Source organism: Gallus gallus, chromosome 1 (genome assembly GCF_016699485.2).
Source record: "Gallus gallus isolate bGalGal1 chromosome 1, bGalGal1.mat.broiler.GRCg7b, whole genome shotgun sequence".
Taxonomy (NCBI): Eukaryota; Metazoa; Chordata; class Aves; order Galliformes; family Phasianidae; genus Gallus; species Gallus gallus.
Window position 1 is genome coordinate 176,555,775 of NC_052532.1, and position 17,206 is coordinate 176,572,980.

The 17,206-nt window shown below is 43.9% G+C and overlaps 1 protein-coding gene across 1 annotated transcript in view; it reads left to right on the top strand.

The window, feature by feature from the left end:
* The first annotated feature begins 341 nt into the window (after positions 1–341).
* The window catches only part of ATP8A2 (ATPase phospholipid transporting 8A2), a 315,266-nt gene continuing 298,401 nt past the window's right edge, over positions 342–17,206 (top strand). The window contains exon 1 of the mRNA XM_025146849.3: positions 342–509. Coding sequence (XP_025002617.2) covers positions 431–509 — 79 coding nt within the window. The 5' untranslated portion in view covers positions 342–430. The remainder of the gene's footprint in view (positions 510–17,206) is intronic.

Here is a 17,206-nt window from a genome sequence, read left to right on the forward strand (position 1 = left end):
GACCTACAAAGAGGGCACCGCCGCACAGCCCCGCGCCCCGCGCCAGGGGAGCGCCGTTATTTCCGTAGGCAGCGCTGAGGAGGCGGTCGGACCCGCGGCCGCTAGCGGAGGAGCCCGGTAGGCGCCCGGGACTGCGGGGCCCGCGGTGCCCGCCGAGGAGGGCCGGGGCCTCCTCCGCTGCCCGGGGCCGGGCGGGAAGGGGCGGGCACCCCGCTCACGGAGCTCTCTCCTCCGGCCCCGGTCCTGAGGGAAGGAGGCGGCAGGCCGCCCGCGCTGCCCCCCGGCGGGAACCGCGCCCGGCAGGGCTTAGCGCCTCGCCCGCCCCCGCAGCAGGCCGCGGCGGTGCCGGCGCAGCGCGGCGTCTGCGTGAGGGGTGGCCCATGCCCGTCCGCCGCCGCCGCAGCCCTGAGCCGGCCGCCCCGGCCTCAGCATGCCGACCAGGGCCGGCCTCGACACGGCGCTGAGGATGTCCCTGCGGCGGAAATCCTCCAAGATCCACTCCTCGGCCGGTGAGGAGAGGGCGAGGCGAGGCGAGGCGAGGCGAGGCGAGCGGGCGGCGGGGCGGGCGGGCGCGGCGGGGGCGGAGGCGGCGCGGCGGAGGAAGGAGCGCGAGGGGCCGGGAGAACGCACCTCCGCGGCCGCGCAGCCCGGCCCTGCCCCGCCGGGCCCGTTCCCGCCTCCCCCCGCCTCGGCAGCGCCCGCCGGGGCCTCTCGGGGGACGCGGAGCCGCTCCGCAATGCCGCCGCCGTGCCCACGCCGCAGTCGGGGCCCCGCAGCCTGTCCTGGAGCGCCGGGCCGGGCTGGGCGAACGGTAGCCTCGGTGACGTTAGTCGTGCCCTGTAGGCAGGTCTCGTAAAGGCCGAGTTCTTGTGCCCGGTGCAAGGTCTGCGGGGAGCTGGGGTGCAGCACGCTGCACCTTCTGCACCGTTTAGTGAATAAGGACTGTGCTTTTGAGGAGCATTTCCCCGTCAGCTCTACTGTGCGTAGAGCACCTTGGACAGCGTGTATGGAGTTGTTTTTGGGTGATGCTGAGCTGGAAGAAGTCCTCCAGCATCACGTGGTTGTTAGCCTGCAGAACCGGACTGGAGCTGATATGAAGGAGAAGCCACTCTGCTCCGCACAGCCTGGTTGCCATGCTCATGTCCTCCTGCTTGGCCTCACTGCTTGCTAATAAGGACAGCTCTGGGAGCTGGGAGCTCTGCAGAGCTGCTGATGTAAGCAGGATGCTGAGCAGCGAGCCGTGTAATGCTGTCTCATGGGGAATGGGAAGGTTTCAGCCTAGGATTTAGCATGATACCAAGCTCTAGGTATCCTCAGTGTAAGCTGTTCAGATGAAACAGCCCCAGTGAAGCAGATTGCTCTGTCCGGTGGCTGGGGTTGTGTCCTCCTTGCAGCCTGACTGCAGTCAGTGGCAGGGAGCTGTAGTTCAGAAGAGCTATTTCTAATGTCACATTCAGAGTCTGAACTGGTGTGCTTAGCCAAAACCAGCCCTTCAGAAGGTATCCAGGTGCAGAACATTGGCACTCAGAGAGTGTTTGGCTGGAGCATGGCATATGCGTTGGGTTTGAGTGGCTGTGTTGCGTGTCAGTCATGCTGGGGCACCTGAGTCATACAGGGGCTTCTAGCTGGGATTTGTCTATACCTAGATTTGGACTTTCTCATGTACCCTGCTTTTCACATAACAGAAATTCAAATTAGGTAATTATTTGAAGAAGGATAGAAGTTGCTGGGTAACACTGCTATCACTGCTTCTCAGCTGTTGACAATGCATTTTGTATTTAGAATATTCTTCTGGAGGATAACAGGACCATATCACATTATACCTATACAAATTTACGTAGTACAAATTTGTCTAATTTAAAACATATAACATAAAACTTATTAACAGGGATGACTGTGGTTGACACAGGTCAGGACCTATGGGCTGCCACTAAGAAAGGAGCTCCTGCCTTCAACTTCCTGGAAAAACGCACATTTGGGAGCTGAACCACACAGTTGAAAATGAGGTCGGGTGTGGAAGTGTGATGGCAGTGCAAGACCTGAAGGCCTTTCCTGAGCTGAGTGGTGGGAAGGAGGGGGATCGATCACCCTTTCATCACTCTTAGTAAGGGTCGTGTGACCTCATTATCCTGTGTGGCTCCCGTCATGCAATATTTGAGAGTATTCTGCCTGCTTTCCTTTTCTAAAGAGATGCTTCCTGCCTTAAATATTTGCAGTGTATTTGCTAGTCCTGTTTACTTTTGAGGGAACTTTAGTATCTTAAAGTATTAGCTTTGTGACTTACCCCCAGAGATTTCTTTTCATGCTGTGTGAAGGATTTCAGCAGCTTATGGATGTACTTCTTTACAAAACAACACTCTGTGACAATCTGATGATGTCTTTTCACGTCAGATCCAGTTGTGATTTCTACCCTTGCATTTTGTAGTATTGCTTCCACATTTACTAACACAGGATAAAATTTAATAGTATATTTAGTAGAACTTTAAGCCTGCTCAGCACTGGTACAAAGGACCACAGAAGAGCAGATGAGGTGAAAAGGAGAAATTAGAGATGGCGAGTCACCTCCTGCCACTCAAAGAATCAGTCCTCTTCTCATTAATCGATTTCTTTTTTTGCTTTGTACAATGAAATCTTTTTATTGCTGTAATGTTGTACCAGCTGGGCTAAATTGATTAGATTAAAATTATTCTCAAAGAAGTCTCCAGTTCTTTACTGTTGGAACCACAGACATCAAAGGCTAAACTGTACTTCTTCCTGCCTCCTTAAACCACTGAAAATAAGCAACTGTCAATAACATATTGGATGATTATACAACAGCATTTTTATTTTTAGGGCAAAAAATGTTGAATTCCAACTTTAGATTGAATTAAAGGTACAAATGATCTTGATGTCATTTACTGCAGTCTTCTTCAGCCGCTCAATGGTGCGCATCAGCAAGAAGAGATCATTTTAGCTTAGAGTTAGTCACTGAGTCTTCTCCCAGGGCATGAGGAACTGAAATAAAAAACATCATTTTGACGTGCAAAACCACACTCCTTATATGTCTTTTCCATCTACATTTATGCTTAAGTATTTGCTGATATTCTTGCTGTGTCTTTAGTCTTAAGAACAGTGACGGTCTCCCAGAGTCTTACTCCCTTCTGACGGTGAAGGGTCTTGTTCCCTTCTGACCCACCTCTTTCTTTGGTCAGAGAAATCCTTCGAAGAAGGCGTCTTCTGATGCTGCAGAGATCAGGTTCAGGCAGTTCAAGAAGTGCAGTGAAGACTGAAGCTTTCACTGTGCAGCTCACTGAAGTCATCTGCTTTGGGATGTCCACATCATACTTTGGAGGCAGATAAGCAGTCATCCTGAAGGCATTTTTAACCAAACAAACCCTAGGAAAGAGGTCAGCCCAGTGCTGAACTTACAAGAGTTCTCAGATATTAACATTTAAATGTTTAAGAGCAAAATCCCTGTTCTGCTGTGGGAAAGACACTTGACAGTCACAGAGACAGTGGACACTGAGCAGAGAGGTACATCCTCAGCATATGCTGCTGTAGCCACAGTGTTGCCAGACAAATTCTGGCCTCTGATGAGATGTTTTTCCAGGTGAAGACTAAAGCATGTGTGTGCTTATGCAAATGCTGTGGTAATTACTTGTAAGTGTTACTGAGTTCCTGTTTCTTTTCATTGATGTATAACTTAGGATAATGTGCAGCTTATTCAACCACATCAAATGCCCAATCCTATTTTCACAAACATCAGCGACAATTATGTCTTTGGAGCAAGATCTCATCACAATAAATACCATATTTTATGTTACTGTGCTTTTATAGTTGCGCAGAGTGGAATCATGTCAAGTAGAATGAGCTCTTTTTGAGGTGTGAACTGACAATATGACAATGATGGGGCTAAATAAAGGCCAACCCAAACCACTTTTTGTCTTGGGTAACTCACTCAGAGCTGGTCTGGCTATGAAAGTTAGTTTAGAGTAAGATAGGAGAGAATTCAAAATATATCTGCTTATGACAGTGTATCAGAAAAAGATGTTTTATGCACAGTTCCTGTGAAATAACTTCGTATATAAATAAAGCCCTAAATATTGTGCCAGTAGAAGCACTTTGCCTTATCACAAAGAGAAAGGTGAGATGATGAAGATTAAAGATCAAGCATTAAAGATCAAGCCACTCAGATGATAGAGGACATCGTTGTTTAGGAGTTAAACAAATTTAATTAACTTTCAGGTTTTAAGATTAGATGTGTATTCAATAAAAATAAAACAGTTCTAGCTGAATATATAGGCAATACTTTCATTCTTTTACCTGTGTTATCTTTTATTTAAATACATGCAACTCCACTGAAAATGGACAAGCGTTCTGTCTACTTTAGGAATTATTTTTTCCTTCTCTGCTTCACTCTCTCCTTGGGAATTTTGTTTCAGGCTTGTTCCCTAGCAGTGTCTGCTTTCAGTATGCTTCCATATGCTATTGTGTGTTAGCAATAATGCTGTTGTAATTCCATGAAGGATTAGAACATCCAACCATAACACGATCGCAAGGAAACCTGTCTGCCTGTTCAGGCTCCTAGAACATAGAATCATGGAGTATTCCAAGCTGGAAAGTTCCCACAAGAGTCTGACTCCTGACTCCACAAAAAACTATTCAAAATCCTAGAGTCATTGAAATTGCATTTACTGAATATAAAAAGAATAGTTGTTCAACAATGCATTATCTTATCTTATCAACAAGCCTTTCTTATCAACAAGCCTCAAGGTTGTCTTGATCTCTTACTATTCTGTAGGAGTTTGTGTATGGAAACTTACGGCTTCAGAAGTGGTGCTGTTTTAAAGCATTCCCCTTTTCTGAATAGTTAACTCTTGTTCCCTCCTCAGCAAGTTCCAAGCTCGCAGCTCTCATTGATTCTACATGAAGTTTTGAATGATCATCTGGAAAGTGATGTTACCACCTCAAACTGATCACTCTCTCGATTAGCTACCACTTCACAAGGCTTCATTGTATTGAAGACTTGCTGAGGGCCCAGTAGACACCCATATCAGCTGTTTCTGGTTGTAAAGTGATAAGTCTGTACATTTGCTATTTGAAGAAACTCTCAGCTGGTCCATTTCCATCTGAGCTTTCTTCTTTGAGCTGTTAAGCATATCCTGTAAAAATGTTTGAATCTTTGAGATGACTGATTTTCTACTTAGAAAGTAATGTTCTAGGTGACTGTGATAGCTTTATTACTACAGTACATTGCTGTCTTGTATTTGTCTTCCTGTACCAGGTTTCATTGCGACACAATTGCATTAGTTTGTATTGGTATAAATATCAGAATATCTGTTACTGATGGTATCTGTAGATCCTAATTGACAACAGGTTCTTTTAAGGGGTAGCTGATCACAAAATCTTTCTTGTATATATAGGTAGTAGAGCAGAGCAATATTTTACACGTTGAAAAGGCAGCTGAATATCTCTTCAGCTACAATTTTCTGCTCCTGGGACAGGCATTAATTAAGTTTGGCTTGCCCTTTTTATCAACATAAATGTTATCCTTTCAATATTTTCTAGCTGAGCCTTTTGGAGCAATTGCAGATGTGCTAGAAGTGACATCTGAAAGCTTTAGATAACTGATTCTTTGCTGGTACACTATAGGGACTCTGACTCACTTTCTGTGCTGAATAGAAGGAGGGCTTGGGTTTGATTTGTTGCTACTTGAGCACTGCTCTGCCCCTTCACCTGAAGCACTATGGAGGGCGGGAATTGAGCATGCTGTGCTGTGTGATCTTGGAGCGTTCAGCCCGGTGTTTATGAAAAGGATGTGTGAATTAAATACCTCAGGCTTTTGTGGGCCTGAGAGTACTTTACACAAATGTCACCTTATGATAATCTAATAAGTTATTTCTAAACAGTTTGTTTCTAAACAGGAGACAAAAGATGTGAAAGAATATGTACAAAGCAGCCATCATGGCTCTGAAGTGGATACAGTCTATGTCTCTGTCTTACTGGGTATGTGGATGGAGATCAAGACTTGAGCTAGAAGCCTTAAACTGAAAGCCAGTTGTCATTTACTATGTAATTACGAATTACATACTAAATACTAAAAACTAATGTGATTTCTGCATCATGGGGGAGGCTTAGCTTAATTCCTGTTCATTGATTTTGAGTACTCAGTAGTCCAGTTGCTAGATATGGAACTAAATGTATTAACCTCAATTCTGGCACCTTGTTTTGATGAGGGACGGAAAGACAGAGGAATTAAAAGTATGCAGTTGGATGTTGTCTAAACCAGGACTGAGGTGAGGTCCTATTTTGATCTACTGATGAAGAGTCAAATCTTTTCCCCAGAGCTTCACTAATACAAACCTGTGCTTGGAAGCCATCCTTGTGCCATTTGTCTGCCTGGTAATAGGGGTAAAAAGAGCTCGTATAAGAGCTTAGCTGACAGACAGAAAGAGAGAGTGCTTTCCTTCTCCCTCACTGCTTCCAATCAAACTTGTCCTAATCCATTCCTACCTGAAGAGAATTGTTGAGAGAGTTATTTTCCACAGTCTTCAGTAAGTGAGAAAGTTCTTACCCTCTGATTTTGATGGGAGTAATTTTATTTACAAGTATGAAATTTGCTTATGCATTCCTTCAAAAGGCTCTAGACCCTAGCAATCTTCCATAGGAAAGCAAAAGGGAGTGATCGGTCTTCAGAAAAAGAAAGTTCTAAGAAGATCTGAAAGATTAGAGATGAATGAAGCGATTGCTTCAAGAAAAAGCAAAGATTTGGGGGTTGGGGTCCAAATTAACACACTTCAGAAAAGTGTAATAATTGGTAAATTTATCAAAATGCAGATCTGCACATGAACTCAGTGGAACTGTTTTAGATATGTTTCAATTTGAGAGATTAGAGTTGGACACTATTTTAGGTCTTTACATTTATCCCCAGCACTAGGAAGTATTAAAACTACATTCTCTAGAGTGGGTAAGGAGAGTTTCTTCCAAAACACTGTAGAAACTCATGTTAGTTAGTAAATGTGCCACTGGAGTTGCTGTTTTGGTTATGACAAAGCTCTTCAGGGCAGAATATACCATTTCAATGTGGCCAATACTTCTATATTTATAGTTTTACAGAATGTTGGTATTTTTCTTACTAGCTACCGAATACAAGCTTCTGTTAGTCCAGCTATCATTTAAATAGTTTCTATACTCCAATACTCCTGTACTCTATACGCTCTCCAGGGGAGAGAAAAATTATTTCAGCCAAAGGATAATGATGGCACAAGAACAAACTTCTATAGACGTTAAGTCTGAAAATACATAGTAAGCATATTCAAAGTATTAGGCAAATGTTTGGAGTAGCCCTCCAGTAGGAGTGTTAGGAAGGAAACTTAGTTCGATTTCACCAGTAGATTTGATTGATGTTTGACATATTGATATTTGATATATTGACAGATCTACGAAGCAATCATCTGGAATAGGAGGAGCTGAACTTTTAAACAGGCCTTTGCTTCTAGGTCTGTGTTTTTAAACACCAAGTAAAGCCAGGAACTTCAAGGGCAGAAAATAGATGCTATACGTTGATTTTTCTAGGAGAAGATTGTAAAGTAGCACCTGACTTCCACTGAATACTAACAACCATAAAACACAGTATATTCCAGAACTCCATTTTTACCATGCTAGAATTGAGATGATCTGTGACATCTGCTGTTGCTTGAGTTTCAGATTCATTTCTTGCTCAAAAATGACCATTAATTGTTTGGAAAATAGCAAGAAGTGCACAAAGGCAGTGCCATGAAAACTGTAAAATAATGGAAGAACGTGGTAGCAGAAGGGGAAGGAGGAAGCTGGTAACCCTAAGTGTCCTGTTAATTGACAGGAGCAATAGAAATCAGATTACCTGGAAGAGGAAGTCTAAAAAGGTCAACATGAGGTCGCAACAAGCAGCACGGCCATGGTTGTCCACAGGAGGTCTGAATTGTTGAAGAAAAATGTGCATGTTCCTATAAATTGTACTAGTCTTACGTTGGAGAAAATGGAGAGAGCCTGCTCCTTCCCATTTTTTGATATGACTGTGCAGAAGCAGGAAACTGAGAGTTTCTGCTGCTGGGGTTCTCTTTTGTCACAAGGTGAGCTGCGGTTGGTGTATTTTTTTTTTTTAACACTGTAGTATGAACACAACTCAGATGCAGCTGATAATCAAACCACAGGGGAGTTTTTATTTTGCTTTCCCAGGAGGCATTTTCCTAGTTGATGCCCCATCCCTGGAGACTTCCAAGGCAAGGCTGGATCAGGCCCTGGGCAACCTGATCTAGCTGTGGTGTCCCTGTTCGTTGCAGGGGAGTTGGACTAGATGGCCTTCAGAGATCCCTTCCAACTCTAAAGATTCTATGATTCTGTGATTCCCCAAGCCTTCCTAATGTTGGTTTCTCAAGAACTTCCTTCTGTGAGATGCAGTGTCCGATGTCAACCAAAAATTCTCTGTAAGAAACAGTGCACAAGATTTAGACAGGCGGGTAGAAGGTTTCCTACTGCATTGCTGGTAGACTGCGCATCCCCACTAGAGTCTTTTGGCTACTCCCATTTGCACTGATGGTTGAGCACTAAGTTTGGTACCACATACTCATAAAAGTCTGGTGTGTGAGCATTACCTTCTCTCTTTGCAGGCTTCTAAAGATAGAATCATAGAATCATAGAATAGCCTGGGTTGAAAAGGACCACAGTGGTCATCTAGTTTCATTCCCCCTGCAATGTGCAGGGTCGCCAACCGCCAGACCAGACTGCCCAGAGCCACATCCAGCCTGGCCTTGAATGCATCCAGGAGAAGTCTGATATTGAGTGTCCTAACAAGAAACTTTTATTATTTCTTTTTTGAAGTTCCTTGCCAGGCAGCAAGCATGTTGCATATTACTGAAGCTCTGCCTTGTTCTGTTAGTAGTTATAAATCAAATCAGTACTTCAGTTATGCCCACTGAAGACATGATGGGGTTTATGTCCCTGTGGCCCCATTCAGACAGAGTAGATAGTACACATAGAACATATGCTGACATTAATTAGGGAGTAGACAACAGTAAACAACCCAATTGAAATTAGTACATGAACTAGCATTCAGTAATGAAATATTAGTACTTTAAAGAGAAGGCACAACATTTACTAATTGGAGAAGGGCAAGAATGTGGTGGCTTTGGTCTTCACGGGGATCTGAAGCTATTTTCCCTCAGTTCCAAGTGTTTTGTGTCCATGTTCCAAGTCATTTGTGTCCATGGAGCAAGGGAATAATTTCACCTACTTCATAGAGTCAATATAAACACAGCATTTGTATGGTGCTGGGGGAGTAGAAGATGGTGTAAGAAAAGGTTTCTTTAGACAGATATGCATACAGATGAGTTTCTTCATAGTTGCTGTCTGGCACTGGTGATTCAGACCTCATGAAACCATATCCATGTGAGTGTTCTGGAGAAGAAAAGCAGATTGTGACTTTTCATTGCAAAGGTTTATTTATATATTTATTTCATGTATTTTAAATATTTTTATGTAGTTATTATATAAAACAAGGGTGTTTCTTAAATGTATTTCTGTAGATTATTTTTGCTCAGTTTCTTATTACTAAAATCACGTAGTAACAGCAATTCTGTAAGAAAGTTGCTACATCAGTTCCTATAGACTAAAATTTGAGAGAAGCGATTAACAACTGAAAGAAGGGGGAAGGGAAGTCCTACATTAAGAAGATTGGCAGAGCTTCAGCTACAGGGCTATGCTGTGACTGAGGCTGGAGCCAGAAATAGAATTGGATTAACGAAAGAAAAGCAAGTAGCTAAATCTAAGGTCAAAGCAAAAATATACAGAAATGCTTTAAATTGATCTCATACGCCAAAAAGTTAGGAAGAGATATTTAAGGAGCTTTCCTATTATGTAAACCTGTGAAAAGGAAAATCAGTTCATACTATAAGAACAGTGAAAGAAGACTTAAATAATAGAAAGCCAATTAAGAGATCAAGGCTTAAGCTTTAAAATATGAGAGAAAATCACAGTAACCTTTTCTGGTTGCATATGCAGGTGTTACTACATGTGTTATGACAAGTAAGCTAAAAAAATAGGGAAGGCGTAGCAAAAATAATGGCAGCACTACAACATTAAAGGAACAGTAAAAGCGAGTTATGGGAAAATTCTCATTGAGACAGGACAGCACAGTAACCTATAAAACTGAATAGGTTCTTCCTGAACGCCTGAGCAAAAAGTAGGCTTAACCTGATAACCTGATCCTAATTATTACAGCTCTGCTTATAGTGGTGAGCCCCAACATCCTAATTGGTAGTTTGTGAGAAGCTAATGCATGCAGATGAAGAGTCTTCAAAAGAGGGAAAACAAAGTAGAAATGAATGTCTGTAGAGGTTTTGGGAGGATAAGGCTGCAGCATTTGGAGCCGCCTTCTTTTTCAGCTTTAGCATTCAGTCAGCTGAGTTCTTTTTAAAATTTGGAAGGAGACAGGAGTTGAAATTATTATATATATATATATATATATTCAGTTATGTTCATAGCTTTCATCTTTAGTTAGAATGGATATTGACTGTCTTTATTTCTTCTTTCTTTTTCTATGTAGATAAGATGAACTTTTATTCCGAACAGGGAGGTGGCAGGGCCTAAAATCATAGGAGGGGCCTGGAAGTAGGGAAAGCAAGGGCAACGTCTGCTTTCTGGTGCAACAACTGCATTCTTTGTCTGCAATGGGATACAGATCAGCAAAAGTGTAGCTAAAATTTAAATCTGGAAAGTAACCAAACATGGTTTTGTATAAAAACAACTCTTTCCTGTGGTTCATTTGGTATTTTTATTGCTGTTGTCATTCATGCATAAACTGCGACACAAGCACTGCAGAAGGTGTTCCCTCCAGCTGTGCAGCAGGAGCCGTTTTAAAGATTAAAAGATGCTCAGTGTGAGAGACCCCTTCCTCCTTGTCAGGGTGTAGGGCTGCTCGATGGTAGGAAATTAGTATTTTAAGACTGAGCACAATATGAAGGTAATAGCTGAATGAAAGGTATTGCTCCCTGATGAGTAGCTGTGCTCTTGGCCGCAAGATAGAGCAGCCATGTGGAAATGAAGTGGTAATGTCTATGAATGTCTCTAAATGTGACATAGGGAACCGCACGGAGCTGCGTCAGGGGAGGGGCTGCTGGGGATGAGGGAAAGGGTCTGCACCAGAGGGCAGTGGGCATGGAACAGCCTGCCCAGGGCAGTGGGCACGGCCCTGAGTGCCGGAGCTCAGGGAGTGTCTGGACAGCACTCTCAGACATTGGATTTGGATTTGGAGTGGTACTGTGTGGCGCCAGGGGTTGGACTCCATGATCCTTGTGGGTCCCTTCCAACTCGAGACATTCTGTGGTTGTACGACACTTAGCAGCTGGGGGCCTCTGCTTGTTTATGAGCACGTTGCTTCTGTGATGCTCTGTGGAGGGAGAAGAAAGAAGGCTTTTGAGTTTCTAAAAAAAAAAAAAAGCACAAATTAAACTTGACCCTGGTTGTTATTCAAGAGAACTACTTGCTTATTTTATCTTTCAATCTTAAAATAAAAATAAAAATAAAAATAAAGAAAGCAAGGCAACTAGTTGATTTTCAAAGGTGTCTTTTCCTTCATGAGGTGAGATGGAGAAACTTCAGAAACCTGTATGTAATCCAAGCATGGATGCAGCTCAGCACTGACTGAAGGCTGCTTGAGGTTCAGTCTGAAGCAGTTTAGGACCACTTTTGGATTCTGTCTTGAATCCACATACTGTACTTAAGGAAAGCTCTGGTCAGTCAGATTCATCTTAAGAGCAACGCTGCAGTGCTCTCTGCACCTTAATGAATATGCTACCAGTGAAAATAGAGTCAGGTAGGTGGTGATGCACAGTGTCGGGGGGGATTTGTTTGTCTGGGCTGTTTTCCCTTTCCTCCCTAGGGCTCCTTTGCCATGAAAAGCTCCTCCAGTACTAGCATATGAGTCATAAGCATAATTTCCTCTAAATCCACAGTAGGCTGTGCAATACTAGATAATTAAATATTGAGGAGGTCTGTGATTGTTGTCTTTGCTCACTCTGGTAACAGTCCAATAAAACAGTGTGTGCCTCTTGCAGGCAGGTACTGGAATGTCTCAAAGCTGTTGGGTGGATGCGTTACAAATGTACTTAATCCTCAGCAGGGATGGAATAGGTCAAGCTGAAAGAAGGCTTTCTGATAGAAAACAGACAAATGTTTGGGTAGTGAGGAACACTGTGTATCCTAGCAGATCTGTGTGGTCACAGCCCCAGCTGGTCCAGTCAGCAAAACTTTGCTGAAATCACATTCTCCTCCTCCAGTCTGCAGCAGTTCAGGCTGGGTCTGGTCTACACACTTCTTATTAAAATGTATAGATGCACCATAATGTATTTTTCAGAGATCAAGCCACTGAGGCTCTTCAGAATCACAGAAGGTTTGAAAGGGACCTCTGAAGATCATCTAGTCCAGCCTCCTGCTAAAGCAGACTCCCTACAGTAGGTTACACAGGAAAGCATCTAGGTGGGTTTTGAACATCTCCAGAGAAGGAGACTCCACAATCTCTCTGGACAGCTTGTTTCAGTGGTTGGTAACTCTCAGAGTAAAGAACTTTCTCCTCATGTTCATACGGAACATCCTGTGTTCCACTTTGCACCCATTTGTCCCCTATTCTGCCACCGGGCGCTGTTGTCTCGATTTAGGAGAGGAAAAAATGTTAAGAGAAAATGAAGAAATAATACTTCTAAAATTCATCCAGTAGAGATGCTACAGGCAAGACAGCTGTTCCAGGAAGTAAAAGCTAGAGTAAGAAAACTTTTTAGGCTGGGCTGTTTGCGCTTTACTGTGGAAGACTTTTCCAGCTATATTTAAATAGAGGAGTTCAGCATAATGGTAGCAGGTGGATGATGTCACTTTAATATTGCAGTACTAAAGTAACTGATATCTATATTTTTTTTTACATAACTTACATCAAAGGGAAGAATCCATATGAGTACCTAGCTTAATAAGCTTTCTTTCATCCCTGATCTGATCTTCTGGCAGGGGCTGTTGAGCAGGGATGAAACTGGCTGATATCTGTAAGCCTCTCTTATCTGACTGGAGGGCCCTTTCCTGCAGGGGGCAGGCAAAGGCATGTGATGGCAGCTTTTCTCCTGTCCTTATTTAAACATGGAACCACTACTAAATCTTCTGTTTTGGATGTGTGTCTTATGCATCCGTTAAGCTTAAAAATAAACTTGCCCTACTGAAGGGTTTTCTTAAGTGAATGTTCACAAGTCTGTCTTGAGCTTTGTGCAGATCTCTTCCTTAAACTATCTTTAATGTCATTACTGTGTTCTGTTTTTGTTAGCCCTTAGTGATGCAGATCAGCTGTGAGCAACAAAGATATTCTGTACAGGATTCTTCATCTCGTGCTTAATACTGAGAGCATTTTTCTGAGTCCCCAGAGCCCTGCACACCAGCTGTAACATTTTTCTTGGCATGGACTTGGTTTCCCTCAAGTCTCCAAGCCTTCTGGAAGCTACTAAGCTGGTGAAGAGGGCTGTAAGTTCTCATACTAGCATAGACACTCCTATTTCAAGGTGCCTTAGAAGGAGAAAAATGTGTGTTAGTGTTTGAAAAGGAATCTCAGAAACGTGCTACATCTCTGCGTGCCGGTCCGTATTTGAGATGGTGCTATAGAACGGCAATCACTTGGAGATGTTCATTTCTACTTGTAGAGCTCTGAAACAGCCTGAAGTTTCTTTCTGCTTCTTGCTGTTCAGATTCATGCCCAGGTAGTCCACTCTTCACTGAGGGTAGAATTTCTGTTTGTCTTGCTGTATTAGAGTGGTGGGTTGCGTGGATTGTGCTCATAGCTCTGAGGTTCAGTGCAGAGCTCCACAGACACCAAATGATCCCTCCACTGAGCAGTCCTTGGTCTGAAGTTGAGTGGTTAAAATATTATCTAATTAACAGGACGGTATTAAAGCTGTTCCTACATCATGCCAGACTTCACAACTGGTAGGTATTGCATTAGAAAAAATGTGTATATGAGTCATGTCTTTTTAATAGCATGATAGCCTAATTTTATTAGCTTCTACACTAGGCGGTTGCAAATACACTCTTCTCTGCAAGGCATTCGGCTGCTGCATGAGGTAGCTGAGTGTAGACTGCAATTAGTGACAATGAATTAGTTTCCAATTTGCTCTCCTGGATGTTTCCATTAGCAGTCCCATTAACAGTTGTAGTGAACCTTTAATGAATACAGTAAGCCACATAACCCACACAAGCCTACGTGGCTGGGTACGTGGTGTATTCTGTAATGGCACTGTGCAGTCAGGTTTTCCATGTGAAAACATTTACTAAGTATTTCATCAAGAACTTTTTATGCTCGTTCTTCTAAAAATATTCCCTCAATCACGGGAATAGAGTAACTTCATTGTTGCCCCTCTCTTTTTGTATTGACTTTGTTCTGTGTTAAGCACACTTGAAGAAAGGCATAAGTAGCAGATGGGTAAGGGTGTAGAGGATTAATAATGTGTTGTTAAACTAAGAACAATACACTTATTAATCCTTAGGATGTAGCACAGTGCTGGAGTACCCTCTTGGGCGACATCAGTCTTACAGAGGCATTTTAGTGGCTTTTGCAAGCAGTGGAACATCTCAGCATTGCAGACAGGATCTGCAATCCTTTGCCTATCCAAAGGCATGGCAAAGCATCTAAGATGATTACTCAGCTACATAAGGCTGTGCTGGATGGCAGGTCCTTCATCTAATAGAGGCAGGATCAGGTAAAATTAGATTTCATTTCTGCTATAGCTGAGCCAAAATTAACTTAAAAGGGCCCCTTCCCAAAGGAAAGGATGCCAGCCAAAGGGACCTGGAAAGGCTTGAAAAGTGAGCTCGCATGAAACTAATGAAGTTCAGCAAGGTCAAGTGCAAGGTGTTACATTTGGGTAGGGGCAGTCCCAGATATATGTACAGTCTGGGAGAACTCACTGAGAGCAGCCCTGCATAGAAGGACTTGAGGGTCCTGGTGGATGAAAAGCTGGACATGAGCCAGCAGTGTGCACTCGCAGTCCAGAAGGTGAACTGTATCCTGGGCTGCATCAAAAGAGGGGAGGCCAGCAGGGAGATGGACGGCATTGTCCCCCTTTGTTCTGCCCTTGTGAGGCCCCATCTGGAGAACAGCACCCAGGCCTGGGGCCCCCAGCACAGGAAGGATGTGGAACTGTTGGAGCAGGTCAGAGAAGGACCAATGGGATAAAATGGAAGGAACCAGGGTTCTTCAACCTGGAGAAGAGAAGCGTTCTGGTATTTGAGGGGAGCTTATAAGCAGGACGGAGACCTGTCACTGATTGTCTGACAGTGACACAACAAGGGGAATGGCTTTACAGTAAAAGCGGAGAGATTTCGATTAAGTGTTACTAGTAATTTTTTCACTTGAAGGGTGGTGAAGCACTGGCACAGGCTGCCCAGAGAAGTTGTGGATGCCCCATCCCTGGAGGCATTCAAGGCCAGGTTGGATGGGGACCTCCCTGTTCAACCTGGACTGGTGGTTGACAGCCCTGCCCATGGGAGGGGGTTGGAACTGGGTGGGCTTTAAGGTTCCTTCCAACCCAAGCCATTCTGTGATTTTATGATTGCGCATGGCAAAGCTGCTGGACACAGGCTGTCTGGGGTAGTGGAGGGAGGGTTGTGGCTGGTGGCTTCATACGAGCCTGTCAGTCAGTCTTTGCTGACAGAAGTTTTTCCTAATTGCTTCTTGGGGGTCCTTCCCTCTCCTTCCAGCAGAAGGAACACTGAGGTTCAGTGGAGGTTGTTTTAAACATTGGTTCCCTACTTCATAGTCAAATGTCCCTTTCAGAAAGCAGTCTCAACTGCATCATGTGTATGTTGGCATGCTCGGGGTCCTGCTATTTAAATAGCTTTTCCTCAACATCTGGTGTTCTGCTAATGTTCAGTGCATAGACTGCTGGGGTCTGGGATGTCACTCCTGTGTTTGTCCAGAGCAGCAACAATGTGAGACGCCTGACATTTCTTAGTGTTGATCTGCCTGTGAAGTGCAGACACCTATAGCATTAGACGGCTGCAAAGCCCACAAAGAGATGTGGAGGAGTAAATGTGCATCCAAGATGTGTCTGTGTTCCAAACCAAGTGCTTTAGATCCAGGTGGACAGGAGCGAGCAGTATAGCCCAGCAAGTGTGTTGTCGTAGCTCCAGAGTTCTTATCAAAGCTGTTTCCCCTCTGTGCAGGGCCATCCACTTGCCCTGGTATAGCGCAGGTCAGCACCGAAGGTGCCGTTCTACTGCTGTTGGGTGCAGCCTTGAGAAAGTGGTACAGGTTCAGGGGAGCGTGGCTGTCTGGTAGGTGGGATCTTGTCAGCTGGCAGCAGTGAGATGGATGGTGTTGGGTTTGTAGCCCTTACAGAGATCAACTGTGAAATGTGGAGGATCCTGCCCATACCTGATTTGGTTCGCATTAGGGCCACACTCTTCTGTACTTTTTCTTAAGTGTTAAAATTCACCCCTAAAAGGTTATTACCCATGTCTGATCAGGGCAGGTGTGCACCTTTCTGTACCACAGGTCAGGTGCTGGAAGAAGCAGTGCTTTTCCAATATGTTGTCATTCTGCTGAGCCTAGAACCTGCAATGTACACGTGAGTGCCGTCTCTCATCTCCCCCTCCATTCTTCCTGTTTGCACCCCTGCCAGGCAGGTTGTGGTGTCCCAGTGGTGCCCTGCCCTTCAAAGGGAAGGATGCATGGAGCAGGCTCTCTTTTGGTCTGGCGGAAGGCTGTGAGGCAGTGGTCTTGCGTGTAGACCAAGGGCTGCTGCCACAGGGGAGTGAGGGATGCATTTCTTCCCTTTAGCCGGTTGACTCTCAAGTTTTCCCTTTGTATGACAATCCAGAGTTCTTGTCTTCAAAATAGAAAATGAACTAAATCAACTCCATAGCATTGTTGACACTGGGTTAATATATGAATAAATGCAAGGTGTAGTGGTAGCTTTGGACTACTTAAAACAGGTAAACTAGAAATACTGCAATGTGGTAACACGTTTCATTGGTGTTTACTCAATAGGTTATTAACAATATAAATGTGTTCATTTTGTTGATAATGTTTCATTGTTTGCAGGTACTTCATCTTCTTTATCTACATCAATGTTTTAGCTTTCTAAAGTGGAAAGCCTATTTAGGATGGAAGTAATGCTTTTGAGACAAAAGCACTGACAGCTGAATTGCAAGGAATATGTAT